This window comes from Ranitomeya imitator, chromosome 4, assembly GCF_032444005.1.
Source record: "Ranitomeya imitator isolate aRanImi1 chromosome 4, aRanImi1.pri, whole genome shotgun sequence".
In the NCBI taxonomy this organism is placed as follows: Eukaryota; Metazoa; Chordata; class Amphibia; order Anura; family Dendrobatidae; genus Ranitomeya; species Ranitomeya imitator.
In genome coordinates, this window is record NC_091285.1 from 652,749,317 (window position 1) to 652,768,728 (window position 19,412).

Below are 19,412 nucleotides of genomic sequence, written 5' to 3' on the forward strand. Positions count from 1 at the left end.
TCCCCAGGATCGGAACGACATTCTAAAGTATATGATGGCTTCCCTCTCGAGAGAAGGATCTGGTATGTCCGATGTCTCCAGGAAATAAGAGGAGTCTCCTAGAGAACACGAGAGAGTTCATTTGAATACTCCTGTGTATGGGGAAGTTGGAGGAAAGTAGATGTCGTCCGGCTGACCGCTAGCTGTTTTGTATCCAGGGCCTAACTCTGTAGGGTCCTTTTACGTATATGTGCATTTAAGAGGCGCTCACTCCCTGTCGCGCGCCCAGAGATCAGCCAGCAGTCAACACATGGCACATTTGGTGAGATGTTCTGTGAAAATGGTACCAGGAGGTATGAACTATCATATATACCCCACCTCCTGATCAACGTGGGGTCAAGTGGGCCTAACGAGCGCCAATCACTGTTCTCTATGGGCAGCCTCAGTACTTGCTGTGAGTTGTAGTCTTACAGCTTTAGGTCGGAGTGGCGTGGTTTATTGGTAAAGTTACGGTTATTAGAGAAGACACTATCATGGCGGCGGATGTTTTGTGTAGGTGTCTCTATATCGTTGTCTGGGAGAACATCTGCTCTGGATAAGTGTAATGTAAACAGGCCTTCAATGTACAGCATCTGTGGATGTGGATATACAAAGCACGCTCATTTTCATACCCACCGCAGCTCAGCGCCCCGGGGCTCCTTACCAGTTAACTACTTCCCATACCAGATGAAATTAAAGTACTTGTAAGAAGCAGAACAAAAATAATCCTTCTTTCGAGACCAGTTTCAGATGATTATTGGTGTCGTGACTGCAGAACCCAAAATCAAGAGTTCCACTTAGTATTCAAATTATAGGCTTGTGCCCAAAGCCTGCGGGCAGCTATATGGGGATCTGTAGAGCGCCGTATAACAAGAGGGTCTAAGACCCCTACAGTTCTGAGGATACATCTCTGGTATAGTGCTTAGTAAAATGATCTTAAAGGACGAGAAAAACATGGATGCTTTCAATCAGAAACAACGGAGCTGATCTGTCTACAGGTTGGGTCTGTTGTTACAGATTATCTCCTGCAATGCCATACACGGCATGTGAACGCTAGTGGTCCTACTTCAGACAAATCAAAGTGGGGGGAGTCTCCTGCTGCAGCCAGTTGTATGTTTGAACTCCTAGGACACATAAGGTGGCTCATGCACTGTTGGCCAAACCGCCTTTTTAGCCGAGAGCTATCTCTCCCACGATATTCAGGATTGGCTGAGTTCTCTGGTGTTTTCAATGGGAAGAGGGAAGAAAGCCATTACTAGATACCTCAGGCGGCGGCTTATTAAAGAGGTTGTCTACTACTGTAAAGGGAACCTGTCACCTGAATTTGGCGGGATAGGTTTGCGGTCATATGGGCGGGGTTTTCGGTTGTTTGATTCACCCTTTCCTTACCCGCTGGCTGCATGCTGGCCGCAATATTGGGTTGAAGTTCATGCTGTGTCCTCCGAAGTACACGCCTGCGCAAGGCGCAAGATTGCCTTGCGCAGGCGTGTACTTCGGAGGACACAGCATGAACTTCAACCCAATATTGCGGCCAGCAAGCAGCCAGTGGGTTTGGAAAGGGTGAATCAAACACCCGAAAACCCCGCCCCTATGACCGCAAACCTGTCCCGCCGAATTCAGGTGACAGGTTCCCTTTAACATTGATTCTTAAGCCATCGATGTTAAAACAGTGGACAACCTCTACATGAAAAAAAACAGAACCTACTCGATCCTCTCCTTCTGTCAGGAAGTCTCGAGAGACCCCATACATATCAGAATGGTCAGCTTATTGAGACTTATTGAGAGGTAGGAAAGGAGAAGGAGGCCATACACCTTAGATAACTGCCGGGACATGCTCTTTTTGACTTCCCCATGTACCTGCGCTCACTACTCAGCCAAGCATGCATGTCAATTGCATATGTGGAGAGGGGTAAGCAGCTGCCAGACACCTATGGTGGCGGCTCATCTTCCGGAACAAAAGGATTGAAATTCAACATGTTCAATCCATCAAGAGGCCCCATACATTAGATGGTTGGCTACTCTCGCCATGGAATGGCTAGTACATTCAATACATTTATCTGATGTGGCTAGTAGGGGGCCACCTTCAATTGGTTAGGTTGCCAGATATTCATTTAATGTGTATGATGGAATTTTTGGCTTATTTTTTGTGAATTTACTATGTTTTTTTTAGCGGTTTTCCTCAGTCATGATTGTCACTGTGCTAATCTAGAGTAAACCTTATAGTAATATATAGTATAGTAAGTAATGAGGTGTCTCATGCTGATGATATTTACTTCAATCCCTGACACACTTTATATACAAAGGATCTGACCAGCAGCCCCCCATTTATCTGCGACCTTTATCAGGGCTGTTTGGAGAATGGCTTTGTGAGGGTTAGGAGCATCAGATAAGTCTGTGACTAGAGGCAGGGCCTTTGTTATTCTGGAGATCAGTGGTGGTCAGATAAACACCACAGGATTGTCCAGATCCTGCTGGTTACAGTAATGTGATCCATGTTATTACTGGGAGTTGTGCGGTCTTGGATTAGTCATTGGGACTCTAGCCTTAAATTCTGGGTCTTTGCTATAAGGCCCCACACACATTCAATGGCTGAATGATTTTTTGGCCAACGACAAATAGCTATCTTCTCGACTCCCCCATACACAGGAACGCTCTCCGGAGTGGTCTTGTGCCCTCTTTGAGAGATCCTTCACCAATGTCATCTGTCAGCAGTTTATCTGCAGGGAGAACAAAAGGTTTGGCCATTGGAATGACACCGTGCCAAACCTTCTCTCCCCTACAAAATCTGCAAAGGTAATCAAGGGGCCCCCATACACTACATTAGACTTTTGACCGGGTTCGCCCAACTTTAGTCTAATCTGTATAAGGGCTTTTAGTGCCCTCATAAAGTTGCCTAGAAACAAGTAAAGCATTTTATCTTGAGGGCTCACAAGTGGCCCCGATTGTTTTGTACGGAGCACACTGAAGTAAAGGGGTTCTCCAGACTTTTGACATTGATAGCCTTTCCTTAGAAATCGTTATCAATATCAGATAGGCTTGGCCTGATAACCAGCATCACCACCATCACCTGTGAGATGGGCTAACAGTTGCCAGATTCCTACCGATCTGATACCAATGACCAATCCTTCTTGGACAACCTGTCCAAAAGGGTTGTCTAGCCATGAATTGAAAAAAAAAAAAGCTGAAAAGGTTATAAAAGAACTTAAGTAAATCAAATCCACCTTATGGATTCCAAGCGCTCCAGTTCTGATGCTTCTCTCTGGACATCCTCCTTCGACAATGACATCACCACACAGATATGTGACGACTGCAGCCAATAACTGGCTGTAGTGAATCATGGCTGCGGGCAGTGACCAGGAGCTGTATGGACCCCATTGTACCTCCGGATAGCTATGATTTCATATAGTGACCAACAGAATATAAAGTTGATGCGTGCCACCTCGTTTGTCTTAATGGGTTGTACAGCGCAAAGAATGGCCACTTATCGAAACAGAGGCATATCCGCCACACAGTTTCCAATTCAACTCTATTAAAGTAAATGAGATTGAGCTGCAATACCCCACACCACCTGTGCCCTGGTGTGGCGCTCTTTTGTAGTGTTGCACATGGTGTAATCATGGAGATGATGTGGATCTCAGAGGCTTCTATAGTTGCAGAACTGACAAGAAATATGGCCGCCAGAGCTTTCGTTGTGTTGATTTTTTTTTTTATAGCACTCGGTGGGGTTCACAACGGTCAACCCTCATCCGGTATACAGTATGAGGGTTAACATTGTCTTAACACAGGAAACCTTTGTGATGGTGATTTTCTGTGCCACCTTCAGAGGGAATTACCGGCCCAATGTGTCATAGTAACATAGTAACATAGTTAGTAAGGCCGAAAAAAGACATTTGTCCATCCAGTTCAGCCTATATTCCATCATAATAAATACCCAGATCTACGTCCTTCTACAGAACCTAATAATTGTATGATATAATATTGTTCTGCTCCAGGAAGACATCCAGGCCTCTCTTGAACCCCTCGACTGAGTTCGCCATCACCACCTCCTCAGGCAAGCAATTCCAGATTCTCACTGCCCTAACAGTAAAGAATCCTCTTCTATGTTGGTGGAAAAACCTTCTCTCCTCCAGACGCAAAGAATGCCCCCTTGTGCCCGTCACCTTCCTTGGTATAAACAGATCCTCAGCGAGATATTTGTATTGTCCCCTTATATACTTATACATGGTTATTAGATCGCCCCTCAGTCGTCTTTTTTCTAGACTAAATAATCCTAATTTCGCTAATCTATCTGGGTATTGTAGTTCTCCCATCCCCTTTATTAATTTTGTTGCCCTCCTTTGTACTCTCTCTAGTTCCATTATATCCTTCCTGAGCACCGGTGCCCAAAACTGGACACAGTACTCCATGTGCGGTCTAACTAGGGATTTGTACAGAGGCAGTATAATGCTCTCATCATGTGTATCCAGACCTCTTTTAATGCACCCCATGATCCTGTTTGCCTTGGCAGCTGCTGCCTGGCACTGGCTGCTCCAGGTAAGTTTATCATTAACTAGGATCCCCAAGTCCTTCTCCCTGTCAGATTTACCCAGTGGTTTCCCGTTCAGTGTGTAATGGTGATATTGATTCCCTCTTCCCATGTGTATAACCTTACATTTATCATTGTTAAACCTCATCTGCCACCTTTCAGCCCAAGTTTCCAACTTATCCAGATCCATCTGTAGCAGAATACTATCTTCTCTTGTATTAACTGCTTTACATAGTTTTGTATCATCTGCAAATATCGATATTTTACTGTGTAAACCTTCTACCAGATCATTAATGAATATGTTGAAGAGAACAGGTCCCAATACTGACCCCTGCGGTACCCCACTGGTCACAGCGACCCAGTTAGAGACTATACCATTTATAACCACCCTCTGCTTTCTATCACTAAGCCAGTTACTAACCCATTTACACACATTTTCCCCCAGACCAAGCATTCTCATTTTGTGTACCAACCTCTTGTGCGGCACGGTATCAAACGCTTTGGAAAAATCGAGATATACCACGTCCAATGACTCACCGTGGTCCAGTCTATAGCTTACCTCTTCATAAAAACTGATTAGATTGGTTTGACAGGAGCGATTTCTCATAAACCCATGCTGATATGGAGTTAAACAGTTATTCTCATTGAGATAATCCAGAATAACATCCCTCAGAAACCCTTCAAATATTTTACCAACAATAGAGGTTAGACTTACTGGCCTATAATTTCCAGGTTCACTTTTAGAGCCCTTTTTGAATATTGGCACCACATTTGCTATGCGCCAGTCCTGCGGAACAGACCCTGTCGCTATAGAGTCACTAAAAATAAGAAATAATGGTTTATCTATTACATTACTTAGTTCTCTTAGTACTCGTGGGTGTATGCCATCCGGACCCGGAGATTTATCTATTTTAATCTTATTTAGCCGGTTTCGCACCTCTTCTTGGGTTAGATTGGTGACCCTTAATATAGGGTTTTCATTGTTTCTTGGGATTTCACCTAGCATTTCATTTTCCACCGTGAATACCGTGGAGAAGAAGGTGTTTAATATGTTAGCTTTTTCCTCGTCATCTACAACCATTCTTTCCTCACTATTTTTTAAGGGGCCTACATTTTCAGTTTTTATTCTTTTACTATTGATATAGTTGAAGAACAGTTTGGGATTAGTTTTACTCTCCTTAGCAATGTGCTTCTCTGTTTCCTTTTTGGCAGCTTTAATTAGTTTTTTAGATAAAGTATTTTTCTCCCTATAGTTTTTTAGAGCTTCAATGGTGCCATCCTGCTTTAGTAGTGCAAATGCTTTCTTTTTACTGTTAATTGCCTGTCTTACTTCTTTGTTTAGCCACATTGGGTTTTTCCTATTTCTAGTCCTTTTATTCCCACAAGGTATAAACCGCTTACACTGCCTATTTAGGATGTTCTTAAACATTTCCCATTTATTATCTGTATTCTCATTTCTGAGGATATTGTCCCAGTCTACCAGATTAAGGGCATCTCTAAGCTGTTCAAACTTTGCCTTCCTAAAGTTCAATGTTTTTGTGACTCCCTGACAAGTCCCCCTAGTGAAAGACAGGTGAAACTGCACAATATTGTGGTCGCTATTTCCTAAATGCCCAACCACCTGCAGATTTGTTATTCTGTCAGGTCTATTAGATAGTATTAGGTCTAAAAGTGCTGCTCCTCTGGTTGGATTCTGCACCAATTGTGAAAGATAATTTTTCTTGGTTATTAGCAGAAACCTGTTGCCTTTATGGGTTTCACAGGTTTCTGTTTCCCAGTTAATATCCGGGTAGTTAAAGTCCCCCATAACCAGGACCTCATTATGGGTTGCAGCTTCATCTATCTGCTTTAGAAGTAGACTTTCCATGGTTTCTGTTATATTTGGGGGTTTGTAACAGACCCCAATGAGAATTTTGTTACCATTTTTCCCTCCATGAATTTCAACCCATATGGACTCGACATCCTCATTCCCTTCGCTAATATCCTCCCTTAAAGTGGACTTTAGACAAGACTTTACATAGAGACAAACCCCTCCTCCTCTCCGATTTTTACGATCCTTTCTAAACAGACTGTAACCCTCTAAGTTAACTGCCCAGTCATAGCTTTCATCTAACCATGTCTCGGTTATTCCCACTATGTCAAAGTTACCTGTAGATATTTCTGCTTCTAGTTCTTCCATCTTGTTTGTCAGGCTTCTGGCGTTTGCGAGCATGCAGTTTAGAGGATTTTGTTTTGTTCCAATCTCCTCACTGTGGATTGTTTTAGAAATGTTCTTACCTCCCTTCTGAGTATGTTTTCCTGGGTCGTCTTTGTTCGAGTCTAATGTTTTTCTTCCCGTCCCCTCTTCTTCTAGTTTAACGCCCTCCTGATGAGTGTAGCGAGTCTTCTGGCGAATGTGTGTTTCCCAGGTTTGTTGAGGTGTAGTCCGTCTCTGGCGAGGAGTCCATCATACCAGTAATTCACACCGTGGTCCAGGAATCCAAATCCTTGTTGTCTGCACCATCGTCTTAGCCAGTTGTTTGCATCAAGGATCCTGTTCCATCTCCTGGTGCCATGCCCGTCTACTGGAAGGATAGAAGAAAAAACTACCTGTGCATCCAGTTCCTTTACTTTCTTCCCCAACTCTTCAAAGTCCTTGCAGATTGTCGGTAGGTCCTTCCTTGCCGTGTCATTGGTGCCAACATGTATCAGAAGAAATGGGTGGACGTCCTTGGAGCTGAAGAGCTTTGGTATCCTATCGGTCACATCCTTGATCATCGCACCTGCAAGGCAGCATACTTCTCTTGCAGTTATGTCCGGTCTGCAGATGGCTGCTTCGGTGCCTCTCAGTAGTGAGTCTCCCACCACCACCACTCTTCGTTGCTTCTTGGCTGTACTTTTTGCTGTCACTTGTTGCTGTGTGCCCTTTTCTTTTTTGCTTGCTGGTATTGCTTCATTCTTAGGTGTGCCATCTTCATCCTCTACAAAGATTTGATATCGGTTCTTCAGTTGTGTGGTTGGTGATTTCTCCATGGTCTTCTTGCTTCTTTTGGTCACATGCTTCCACTCATCTGCTTTTGGAGGTTCTCTGACACTTTTTGCACCTTCTGTGACCAGTAGAGATGCTTCTGTTCTGTCTAGAAAGTCTTCATTCTCTTTGATGAGTTTCAAAGTTGCTATTCTTTCTTCCAGACCCCGCACCTTTTCTTCTAAAAGGGCCACTAGTCTACCCTTCTGACAGGTGAAATTGGATTCTTCTTCTGGTCGATCTGTGAACATGTAGCACATGCTGCAGCTCACCATGTAGGTTGTCACATCTGCCATGTTGCTCCTAGATCCTGCTGACTTGCTGTGTGTTTTCCTTCTTGTGTAATCTACTCAGCCAAGCTCTCTTGCAATAATGTCCTACAGGCGCCGTAAGGCGCGCGGTTTGGTGATGCTTTCGAAGCAGCTGGTCCCGGCTGTATCCAACGATCTTCTAGCTTAGGGAGACTTCGCTTCTCCCAGAAGGCACCTGGAATATGCAAATTAGCCTCCTGAAGCTTGAATCCCTGGTTTGGTGATGCTTTCGAAGCAGCTGGTCCCGGCTGTATCCAACGATCTTCTAGCTTAGGGAGACTTCGCTTCTCCCAGAAGGCACCTGGAATATGCAAATTAGCCTCCTGAAGCTTGAATCCCTGGTTTGGTGATGCTTTCGAAGCAGCTGGTCCCGGCTGTATCCAACGATCTTCTAGCTTAGGGAGACTTCGCTTCTCCCAGAAGGCACCTGGAATATGCAAATTAGCCTCCTGAAGCTTGAATCCCTGGTTTGGTGATGCTTTCGAAGCAGCTGGTCCCGGCTGTACCCAACGATCTTCTAGCTTAGGGAGACTTCGCTTCTCCCAGAAGGCACCTGGAATATGCAAATTAGCCTCCTGAAGCTTGAATCCCTGGTTTGGTGATGCTTTCGAAGCAGCTGGTCCCGGCTGTACCCAACGATCTTCTAGCTTAGGGAGACTTCGCTTCTCCCAGAAGGCACCTGGAATATGCAAATTAGCCTCCTGAAGCTTGAATCCCTGGTTTGGTGATGCTTTCGAAGCAGCTGGTCCCGGCTGTACCCAACGATCTTCTAGCTTAGGGAGACTTCGCTTCTCCCAGAAGGCACCTGGAATATGCAAATTAGCCTCCTGAAGCTTGAATCCCTGGTTTGGTGATGCTTTCGAAGCAGCTGGTCCCGGCTGTACCCAACGATCTTCTAGCTTAGGGAGACTTCGCTTCTCCCAGAAGGCACCTGGAATATGCAAATTAGCCTCCTGAAGCTTGAATCCCTGGTTTGGTGATGCTTTCGAAGCAGCTGGTCCCGGCTGTACCCAACGATCTTCTAGCTTAGGGAGACTTCGCTTCTCCCAGAAGGCACCTGGAATATGCAAATTAGCCTCCTGAAGCTTGAATCCCTGGTTTGGTGATGCTTTCGAAGCAGCTGGTCCCGGCTGTACCCAACGATCTTCTAGCTTAGGGAGACTTCGCTTCTCCCAGAAGGCACCTGGAATATGCAAATTAGCCTCCTGAAGCTTGAATCCCTGGTTAGCTTGAATCCCTGGGCATGTCGTGCCCATGCTTCATGGCGAGACTGTGTCATTGCATGTAATCACAGGGGAAGTAGCAGAAATGACTTTCCTGCCACATTACTGAGAACGTGAATCAGAACGAGAGACCGAGAACATGAGAAATGACGAGTCCCTGCACTGCTGTGGGAAGAATAAAGGCCCCATACACATTAAACAAAGATGGACTGGCAAACGAGCAATCGCTGGAGGTAAAAAAAAAAAAGCATCTCGGACTCCATCGGCCAATAATAAAGCCAGTGATCAGCCGAGTAACTACATGATTCCTAATCAATGTTCATCGGTCGGCCAACGTTTGTTCATTTCGCCGAGGCAGCCGACAATTATTCGATATGGTTGAAAATTTCTGTTTTCGACAACATTCAACTGATGTGTACAGGGGTTCTTCCACTAAACGATTGTGGCCGTTACCAACGACTGCCGATCGACGACCGCATGCAACCTGATCGGTGGTTCCCATGCGTTAGCATGATTGTTCTGTCCGCATGGAGTATCATTTTTCTCGGCAGCACTTGTCCTGTTTACACATGGGGATGTCAATGTGCTGCCCAGAATGAGCCTGAGCGTTTTGTTCATACGTCTGGTAAACAGTTGCCTGTTTGCCCAATGACGAGGGATTCCTAGGAACTCTCACTTCCAATAATCTTCCAGTGTAAATGCACCCGGTCAGACAGACGTCCATTTTTGTTTTCAGACATCATAAATAATAATAATAATAATTTTTATTTATATAGCGCCAACATATTCCGCAGCGCTTTACAAATTATAGAGGAGACTTGTACAGACAATAGACATTACAGCATAACAGAAATACAGTTCAAAACAGATACCAGGAGGCATGAGGGCCCTGCTGCTCGCAAGCTTACAAACTATGAGGAAAAGGGGAGACACGAGAGGTGGATGGTAACAATTGCTTTAGTTATTCGGACCGGCCATAGTGTAAGGCTCGGGTGTTCATGTAAAGCTGCATGAACCAGTTAACTGCCTAAGTATGTAGCAGTACAGACACAGAGGGCTATTAACTGCATAAAGTGAATGAGAACATGATGCGAGGAACCTGATTATGTTATGTTTTTTTTTTTTTTAAATAGGCCACACAGGGATCGTTAGGTTAATGCATTGAGACGGTAGGCCAGTCTGAACAAATGAGTTTTTAGGGTACGCTTAAAACTGTGGGGATTGGGGATTAATCGTATTAACCTAGGTAGTGCATTCCAAAGAATCGGCGCAGCACGTGTAAAGTCTTGGAGACGGGAGTGGGAGGTTCTGATTATTGAGGATGCTAACCTGAGGTCATTAGCGGAGCGGAGGGCACGGGTAGGGTGGTAGACTGAGACCAGAGAGGAGATGTAGGGTGGTGCTGAGCCATGAAGTGCTTTGTGGATGAGGGTAGTAGTTTTGTACTGGATTCTGGAGTGGATGGGTAGCCAGTGTAAGGACTGGCACAGGGTAGAGGCATCGGTGTAACGGTTGGTGAGGAATATGATCCTGGCTGCAGCATTCAGGACAGATTGGAGCTGGGAGAGTTTTGCAAGAGGGAGGCCGATTAGTAGAGAGTTACAATAGTCCAGACGAGAATGAATAAGTGAAACAGTAAGAGTTTTTGCAGAGTCAAAAGTAAGAAAAGGGCGAATTCTAGAAATGTTTTTGAGATGCAGGTAAGAAGAGCGAGCCAGTGATCGGATGTGGGGGGTGAATGAAAGGTCAGAATCAAGGATGACCCCAAGGCAGCGGGCATGTTGCTTTGGAGTAATGGTGGAACCGCACACGGAGATGGCAATGTCAGGCAAAGGTAGGTTAGTAGAGGGAGAGAACACGAGGAGTTCAGTTTTTGACAGGTTTAGTTTCAGATAGAGGGAGGACATGATGTTAGAGACAGCGGTAAGACAATCACTGGTGTTTTCTAAAAAGGTCGGCGTGACAACAGGAGAAGAGGTGTATAATTGGGTGTCGTCAGCATAGAGATGGTACTGGAAACCAAATCTACTGATTGTTTGTCTAATAGGGGCAGTATACAACGAGAAGAGTAGGGGGCCTAGGACTGATCCTTGAGGAACCCCATCAGTAAGGGGAAGGTGAGAGGAGAAGGAACCAGCAAAAGATACAGTGAAGGAACGGTCAGAGAGATAGGAGGAGAACCAGGAGAGAACGGTGTCCTTGAGGCCGATGGAGCGGAGCATAGTGAGGAGGAGCTGATGATCCACAGTATCGAATGCTGCAGAGAGATCCAAGAGAATTAGCATGGAGTAGTGACCATTAGATTTAGCTGTTAGTAGGTCATTAGAGACTTTAGTGAGGGCAGTTTCAGTAGAGTGTAAAGAGCGGAAGCCAGATTGAAGAGGGTCGAGAAGAGAGTTATCTGAGAGATAGCGGGTAAGACGGGAGTGGACCAGGCGTTCGAGGAGTTTAGAGATGAAGGGAAGATTAGAGACAGGTCTATAATTAGCGGCACAGTTTTGATCGAGGGATGGTTTTTTAAGTAATGGATGTATGATGGCATGCTTAAATGAGGAGGGAAAAATACCGGAAGTGAGGGAAAGGTTGAATATTTTTGTTAGGTGAGAGGTGACAGCCGGGGAAAGGGACTGGAGGAGATGTGACGGAATGGGGTCACTGGTGCAAGTGGTCGGGCGAGAAGATGCAAGGAGCCTGCTTACTTCTTCTTCTGTAACTGCTTCAAAGTCAGAGAGTGAACTAGATGCAGTGGGGGAGGGAGGACAGTGCATGGTATGAAGAGATTGGGAGATGATTTCCTGTCGAATGTGGTCAATTTTTTCTTTGAAGTAATTGGCCAGATCGTCAGCACGGAGATCCGTGGTTGGGGCCTGCTCTCTTGGGTTGAGTAGGGACTGGAACGTGTCAAAGAGACGTTTAGGGTTATTGGACAGGGAGGTGATGAGGGTGTTGAAGTAGGTTTGTTTGGAGAGGTGAAGGGCAGAATTGTATGTCTTTAGCATGAACTTATAATGGATGAAATCTTCGGGTAGATTAGATTTTCTCCACAGACGTTCTGCGCACCTGGAGCACCGCTGCAGGAAACGTGTTTGCAGCGTGTGCCACGGTTGTTGCCGTCTGTGCCGAGTTGTTTTATGTATAGGAGGAGCAGCTTCATCCAGAGCACTTTGCAGGGTTTCATTGTAATGCTTCAGAGCAGAATCAGGACATGAGATGGAGAAGATTGGGGCCAATGAGGACTGCAAGTTCTTCATAAGTTTCTGGGTGTTAATGGCCTGTATGTTTCTATAAATGTGGAAAGTGGGGGTGACCTGAGCGGGATGGCAGTTCTTGATAGAGAATGAAAGAAGGTTGTGGTCAGAGAGTGGGAGAGGGGAGTTTGTGAAATCATCCACTGAGCAAAGCCGGGAGAAGACCAAGTCAAGGGAGTTTCCATCTTCATGTGTTGGAGAGTTAGTATGCTGCGAGAGGCCGAAAGAGGAGAATAGAGATAAAAGGTGAGAAGCAGATGGGGAGAGGGGAGAGGCAATGGGGATGTTGAAATCACCCATGATAAGGGTGGGGGTGTCACAGGAGAGAAAGTGTGGAAGCCAGGTGGCAAAGTGATCCAGGAACTGATGAGAGGGGCCGGGAGGACGATACACCACCGCCACTCGCATGGAGAAGGGGACGTAGAGTCTGACCACATGGACCTTAAAGGAAGGGAAGACAAGTGAGGGTACTTGGGGGATAACTTGGAAAGTACATTTGGGTGAAAGGAGCAGACCAACGCCTCCACCTGCTCTGTTGTCCGATCTTGGGGTATGAGAAAAATGTAGTCCACCATATGAAAGAGCAGCAGCAGCGGTGGTGTCTGACTGATGGATCCAGGTTTCAGTAAGAGCCAGGAGATTAAGAGAATTAGAAAGGAAGAAGTCATGAATGAAGGAGAGTTTATTACACACAGAGCGAGAATTCCAAAGGGCACAATTCAAAGAGACAGAAGGCATGCAGGGAATATTAATAAGGTTAGAGGGGTTTCTGGGTGTAGCAATTGGGAGGTTTGACTGGCTATAACATGGGGGGCCGGGGTTTGGAGAGATGTCTCCAGCGACTTGGAGAAGGAGGATCGAAAGAGTGAGCAGATGGTTAAGTGATTTGTGAGAGTGTCTCTTGTGTTGGATGGTGGGACTGAATGGATCTGTGCTGTTAAGCAATGTGAACAGAGCATGAGTGCTATACATAGGAGAGGCAAGGACAGAGGGGCCGATATGGATGGAGTATAGAGAGTGAATGCAAGGGCGGTGAATGTGAGTGAATGCGACAACCAGGAAATAGATTATACAAATAAATATGGTGAGTATTTGTGCTGTTTCAAGTGAATATGGATTAGATTTAGATTGTCTTACCTGTCTCCTGCCCTGTCTAACTGCCATGTTATAACTGCCGAGTACTTAGAAAAAAAGTACTTTGAATAAAAATACACGAATAACAGTGCACGAATGCATCCCCAAGCTAAGTCTACATTTATAGAAGGCTAGCCCTTAGATCTCCCTTTTTTTTTTTTTTGTGTTAAAGCTCATTAGCACTCAATCTAAAGGTACCGTCACTCTAAGCGACGCTGCAGCGATACCAACAACGATCCGGATCGCTGCAGCGTCGCTGTTTGGTCGCTGGAGAGCTGTCACACAGACCGCTCTCCAGCGACCAACGATGCCGGTAACCAGGGTAAACATCGGGTTACTAAGCGCAGGGCCGCGCTTAGTAACCCGATGTTTACCCTGGTTACCATCGTTAAAGTAAAAAAAACAACCACTACATACTTACCTACCGCTGTCTGTCCCCGGCGCTCTGCTTCCTGCACTGACTGTGAGCACAGCGGCCGGAAAGCAGAGCGGTGACGTCACCGCTCTGCTTTCCGGCTGCCCGGCGCTCACAGCCAGTGCAGAGAAGCAGAGCGCCGGAGGACAGACAGCGGTAGGTAAGTATGTAGTGGTTGTTTTTTTTACTTTAACGATGGTAACCAGGGTAAACATCGGGTTACTAAGCGCGGCCCTGCGCTTAGTAACCCGATGTTTACCCTGGTTACCAGCGAAGACATCGCTGAATCGGCGTCACACACGCCGATTCAGCGATGTCAGCGGGAGAGCGACGAAACAAAGTGCTGGCCTTTCTGCCCCGACCAGCGATATCACAGCAGGGGCCTGATCGCTGCTGCCTGTCACACTGGACGATATCGCTAGCGAGGACGCTGCAACGTCACGGATCGCTAGCGATATCGTCCAGTGTGACGGTACCTTAACTCAGTTGAGACAACAGGACACAATAAATGTAGTGATCAGATAAACAAATGTCCAGGTCTACATGGATCATAAACCGCTTTGAAACAGTTATGTGATCTCTCTCTGAGTGAGGCTAGGGTCACATTGCGTTAGTGCAACCCGTTTAGCGCTAGCGCAAGCTGGTTGCGCTAACCCAATGTTTTTAATGTGGCCGCATTGGGCAATGGGAACCAAGCCTAAGGACATGCAAAAGTCAGATTAAATATCTATAAACACAAACAAATGCATAATAGGATGAATAACATATATAGATACATGCAGGATTCAATGCCGAAAATAGAATGACTCAGATCCCATCCAAGCTGCTTGCTGTCAGGGACTGGAGCAATAGACATGCAGGATATTTCAGCTCAGAGCTTGAATGATATGTTTACCTGTATGAAGAGAGAAGAGATGCTAAACAATTTTAACAATTGTCATCAGATTTCCAGCAGTGTTTAATTAGCGTGTGCACATTTGCCATTAAAGCGGTTGTCCGCTACTCGAATAACCCCTCATCAATCTGCCAAGTGTTTGCCCTGTTAAAATAAAAATACCTATACTTACCTCCGGCGCCGTTTAAGGCCATGTTCACACGTTGCGGATTTTACCGCGGATCCGCAGCGTTTTTGACGCTGCGGATAAGCAGCAGTTTCCCATGCGGTGTACAGTACCATGTAAACCTATGGAAAACCAAATCCGCTGTGCACATGGTGCGGGAAAAAAACGCGCGGAAACGCAGCATTGTTTTTTCCGCAGCATGTCAATTCTTTGTGCGGATCTGCAGCGTTTCTGCACCCATTGACTTGCATTGAGTCAGGCACATCTGCAGCAAAACCGCAGATGTAAAAAAGATCTGCGGTTTAGCTGCAGATGAAATGCTGCAGATCGGGAGGAGGGAAGTGTGTGGGCGGAGTGTGGGCTGTGACTGCGTTTATGTGTGTGCGGGCGGGGTCTGTGGGCTGTCAGTGGGTCTGCAAGGGTCTGCCGGTGCATGTGCGGGGCTGTCGGGGGTCTGTGCGGGGCTGTCCGAGGTCTGTGTGGGGCTGTCGAGGGTCTGCCGGGGCTGTCGGGGGTCTGTGCGGGGCTGCCGGGGGTCTGTGCGGGGCTGCCAGGGGGCTGTGTGGGGCTTTCAGGGGACTGTGCGGGGCTGTCGGGGGTCTGTGTGGGTCTGTGCGGGACCGTCGGGGGTCTGTGCGGGGCTGTCTGGGGTCTGCCGGGGCCGTTGGGGGTCTGTGCGGGGCTGTCGGGGGTCTGCTGGGGCTGTCGGGGGTCTGTGCGGGGCTTCCGGGGGTCTGTGCGGGGGTGCCAGAGGTCTGCTGGGGCTGCAGGGGGGCTGTGCGGGGCTGTCGGGGGTCTGTGCATGGCTGTCGGGGGTCTGTGTGGGGCTGCTGGGGCTGTGTGGGGCTGTCGGGAGTCTGTGCGGGACTGTCGGGGGTCTGTGCGGGGGTCTGCTGGGGCTGTCGGGGGTCTGTGCGGGGCTGCCGGGGGTCTGTACAGTGCTGCCGGGGCTGTTGGGGTTCTGTGTGGGGGTCTGTGCGGGGCTGTCGGGGGTCTGTGGGGCTGTGTGTGGGGGTCTTCGGGTGTGTGTGTGTGTGCGTGCAGGCATCGTCCGATGGGACTACAAGTCCTATTGGGCTATGCCTGCTACAGTGACAGTGATTTACACATTAGCCAATGATGGGACAGTAGTATCCCATCAACCGGCTAATGTGTTGAATGTAAAAAAAAAAAGCACATACACACATACAGTACATACAACATATAACAAGTACATACAACATATGACATACAGAACATGCAACAATACATACAACATACAACAGAGCATACAACATAAAGCACATACAACAGTACATACAACATATAACGGTACATATGACAAACAACAGTACATACAACATATAACAGTACATACAACATATGACATACAGAACATGCAACAATACATACAACATACAACAGAGCATACAACATAAAGCACATACAACAGTACATACAACATATAACGGTACATATGACAAACAACAGTACATACAACATATGACATACAGAACATACAACAGTACATATGACATACAACAGTCCATACAACATACAACAGTACATGCAACATATGACATACAGTACATACAACAGAACATACAACATATAGCACATACAACAGAACATACAGTACAGACCAAAACTTTGGACGCACCTTCTCATTCAAAGATTTTTCTGTATTTTCATTACTATGAAAATTGTACATTCACACTGAAGGCATCAAAACTATGAATTAACACATGTGCATTTATATACTTAACAAAAAAGTGTGAAACAACTGAAAATATGTCTTATATTCTAGGTTCTTCAAAGTAGCCACCTTTTGCTTTGATGACTGCTTTGCACACTCTTGGCATTCTCTTGATGAACTTCAAGAGGTAGTCACCGTCGTTTGGCCTCCGTCGCAATGCGTCGTTTTGGGAAAAAAACGTATCCTGCAAATGTGCCCGCATTATGCGTTTTTTTCCCATAGACTTGTATTAGCGACGGATCGCAACGTATGGCCACACATTTTGTTCGTCGTGCACTGGATCCGTCGGAATTTGGCGGACCGTCGTCTGGAAAAAACGTCCAATGTAACATTTTTGTCTGCGTTGGAAAAACGTATCGCGACGGATCCTGCGGCATATGTCGTTGGCTAGAATGGAAGCCTATGGACGCAGGATCCGTCGTGACACGTCGTATGACGGAATCCAGTGCTGGAATACGTTTTTTTTACACTGAGCATGCTCAGAATCAGGATTTAGTAGCCAATTGGCCAGACAGCCGCAAATCTATATAAACCTGGCCTGGGGCGTCACCCCCAGATGTGCCAGCAAGACTCCTGCCAGCATCCAGCCAGAAGCCAGCCAGAATCTGTGTGTGTTTGCGTGCGCCTGTGATCTATTATTGCCAGCCTATTGGTCTCAAAAATAACATCAGAACATATGGTCGCAATCTTCATAAGCACTCCTTCCATCTCTGCCACTTTCTCTAAACCCTGTCAAAGATGGGGTGTAAAAACAGTCAATATATAGGTTTCCCTTAAAACGGATCCATCAAAAAAATGGATGAAACGGATGGTAAAATGGACAAGACAGATGCAACGGATCCAGTTTTTCGACGGAACGTCTAGCGGATCCGTCGAAATACTGTATGCGTTGCATCCCTTTTTCACTATTTTTGACACATACGTCGATACGTCGCGCTGACGCATCGTGACGGCCGCCAGATGACGCAAGTGTGAAAGAAGCCTTAGCCACAGTGTCAGCAATGGCTCTCCTTTCTCCATGGCTTTCATAGAAATCGTGGTGTCGCTTTCTTCCTGCTGTACCACATGGTGACTTTTGCTGTACAATGGCCAGTGGAGCCACGTGGGCTGCAATCTCATAGTTCACTTCTATGCTACGCGGTTGATATCACCTTACAATGGGCTGAGAAACTGCATGGTGCGATGTCATAGCCCATCGCTATGCTACATGATGACTATTACCAGGCAGTAGGTTGGAAGACAATGCTTACTGCAGTCTCATAGCTGACCACTACACTTGTTATGCCGTGGACTGGGGACTATGCACTTTTCATAGTCCACTGCTAGGTTACATGAGGGCTTTTGCTTTTCATTGAGCTGAGGGAATGTAGACAGATGGCATAACTGTGCTGTCCATGATGTTCATGTTTATGGACTAATAGACTCGTATTTTGAGTGGTGATTCTGACCAATTTGGACGTGTCTGATTTTTTTTGCAGACATTTGACCCACTACTGCACTACTTGGTGAATTGTTGCCATCCATTGGACTTGGGGATCATGCCGGGTTCAGTCTTGTACCTCATTGTTGGTACATGGTGACTTTTACCTTTCATCGGGCTGAGGGAACATTCATTGTGTGTAGTCTTGTGATCCACTGATGTAGTACTTACTCGTCCATTGGGTTAAGGAACCATGCATAGCACAGTCCTGTGTCCTACTACTATATTACTTAGTGAATATTGCCATCCATCAGGCTGAGGGAACATGCATGGTATAGTCTTGTTATCCACTGATGTAGTACCCACTCATCCATTGGTTTGAGGAACCATGCATAGCATAGTCCTGTGTCTTACTATTACATTAGTGAACATTGTCATCATCTGGGCTGAAGGACCATGCGTGGTTCAGTCTCGTAGCCCATGGTGGCCTGTACCAATGTGCTAAGGAACCTTATACAGTGTGGTCCCATCAGACAGATTTGCACAGGTTGTCCTAATGTCTTTTCCAGTCAGGATTGTGTTAACTGTAACCTGAGCATAGACAGAGAGGTGTGCTCCTCTGCAAAGGTGAGTTCCTCCCTCCTGTCACACCTTACTGGTAGCTGGTATTTGGAAATAATCAGGACTGTACCGGCAGGCAGTGGCTTGTATATCAGGAGTTATGCTGTGTACCTCACAGGGGGAGGAGATGCTGCTTGTTGGGACCTAATGGAAGGACGTAAGGAGCCGAGGGCAACTACAGGGTGACTTCTACCTCCATGAACAGTGGTAAGAGTAGAGCTGGAGGCTCATAGAAGATTGGGGTATGGCTAGAGAAGGAGGACAGATCTACACCTTGTAGTATAGGACATAGGAGTGGACTGTGAGGGGCACAGAGTCCAGAGGTGAAGGAGAAGCCAACGTCAAAGGGTCTGCGCCAAGGTCTTTGGGTCACCATTGTTGTTGCGAAGCAAGTGGGATATTGGGTTGGCAGCGATCTGTATTTGGTGGCAGAGGCTTCTAGGAATACAGGAGGTAACTGATCGGAGGTTATTGTAGGTGTAATACCTATACAAATACCTATGTTTTATCTGTATGCAGGTTATTATGAGCCGTGTGAAGAAATGTACATTGGTGTGTAGGCTCAGCTGAGTCTCGCTCTTTTGTCGGCATGATATGTGCCATATTCTTATGTTTAAGATGAGACTTCCGAATATGATTTTTTCATGTTTTTTTAAAGGAGCATCACAGGCAAAACCGGAATATTTATGGTATA

At 46.3% G+C, this 19,412-nt stretch overlaps 1 protein-coding gene across 2 annotated transcripts in view; it reads left to right on the top strand.

Moving 5' to 3' along the window:
• The window catches only part of LPAR2 (lysophosphatidic acid receptor 2), a 65,615-nt gene that overhangs the window by 18,111 nt on the left and 28,092 nt on the right, over positions 1-19,412 (top strand). The window contains exon 1 of one of the 2 annotated variants that reach the window (XM_069767034.1): positions 18,781-18,925. The exons of the other annotated variant lie outside the window; for it this stretch is intronic. Within the exon in view, the coding sequence (XP_069623135.1) occupies positions 18,916-18,925 (10 nt within the window). The 5' untranslated portion in view covers positions 18,781-18,915. Of the gene's footprint in view, positions 1-18,780; positions 18,926-19,412 lie in introns of those variants that run through there. 2 annotated transcript variants of the gene reach the window in all.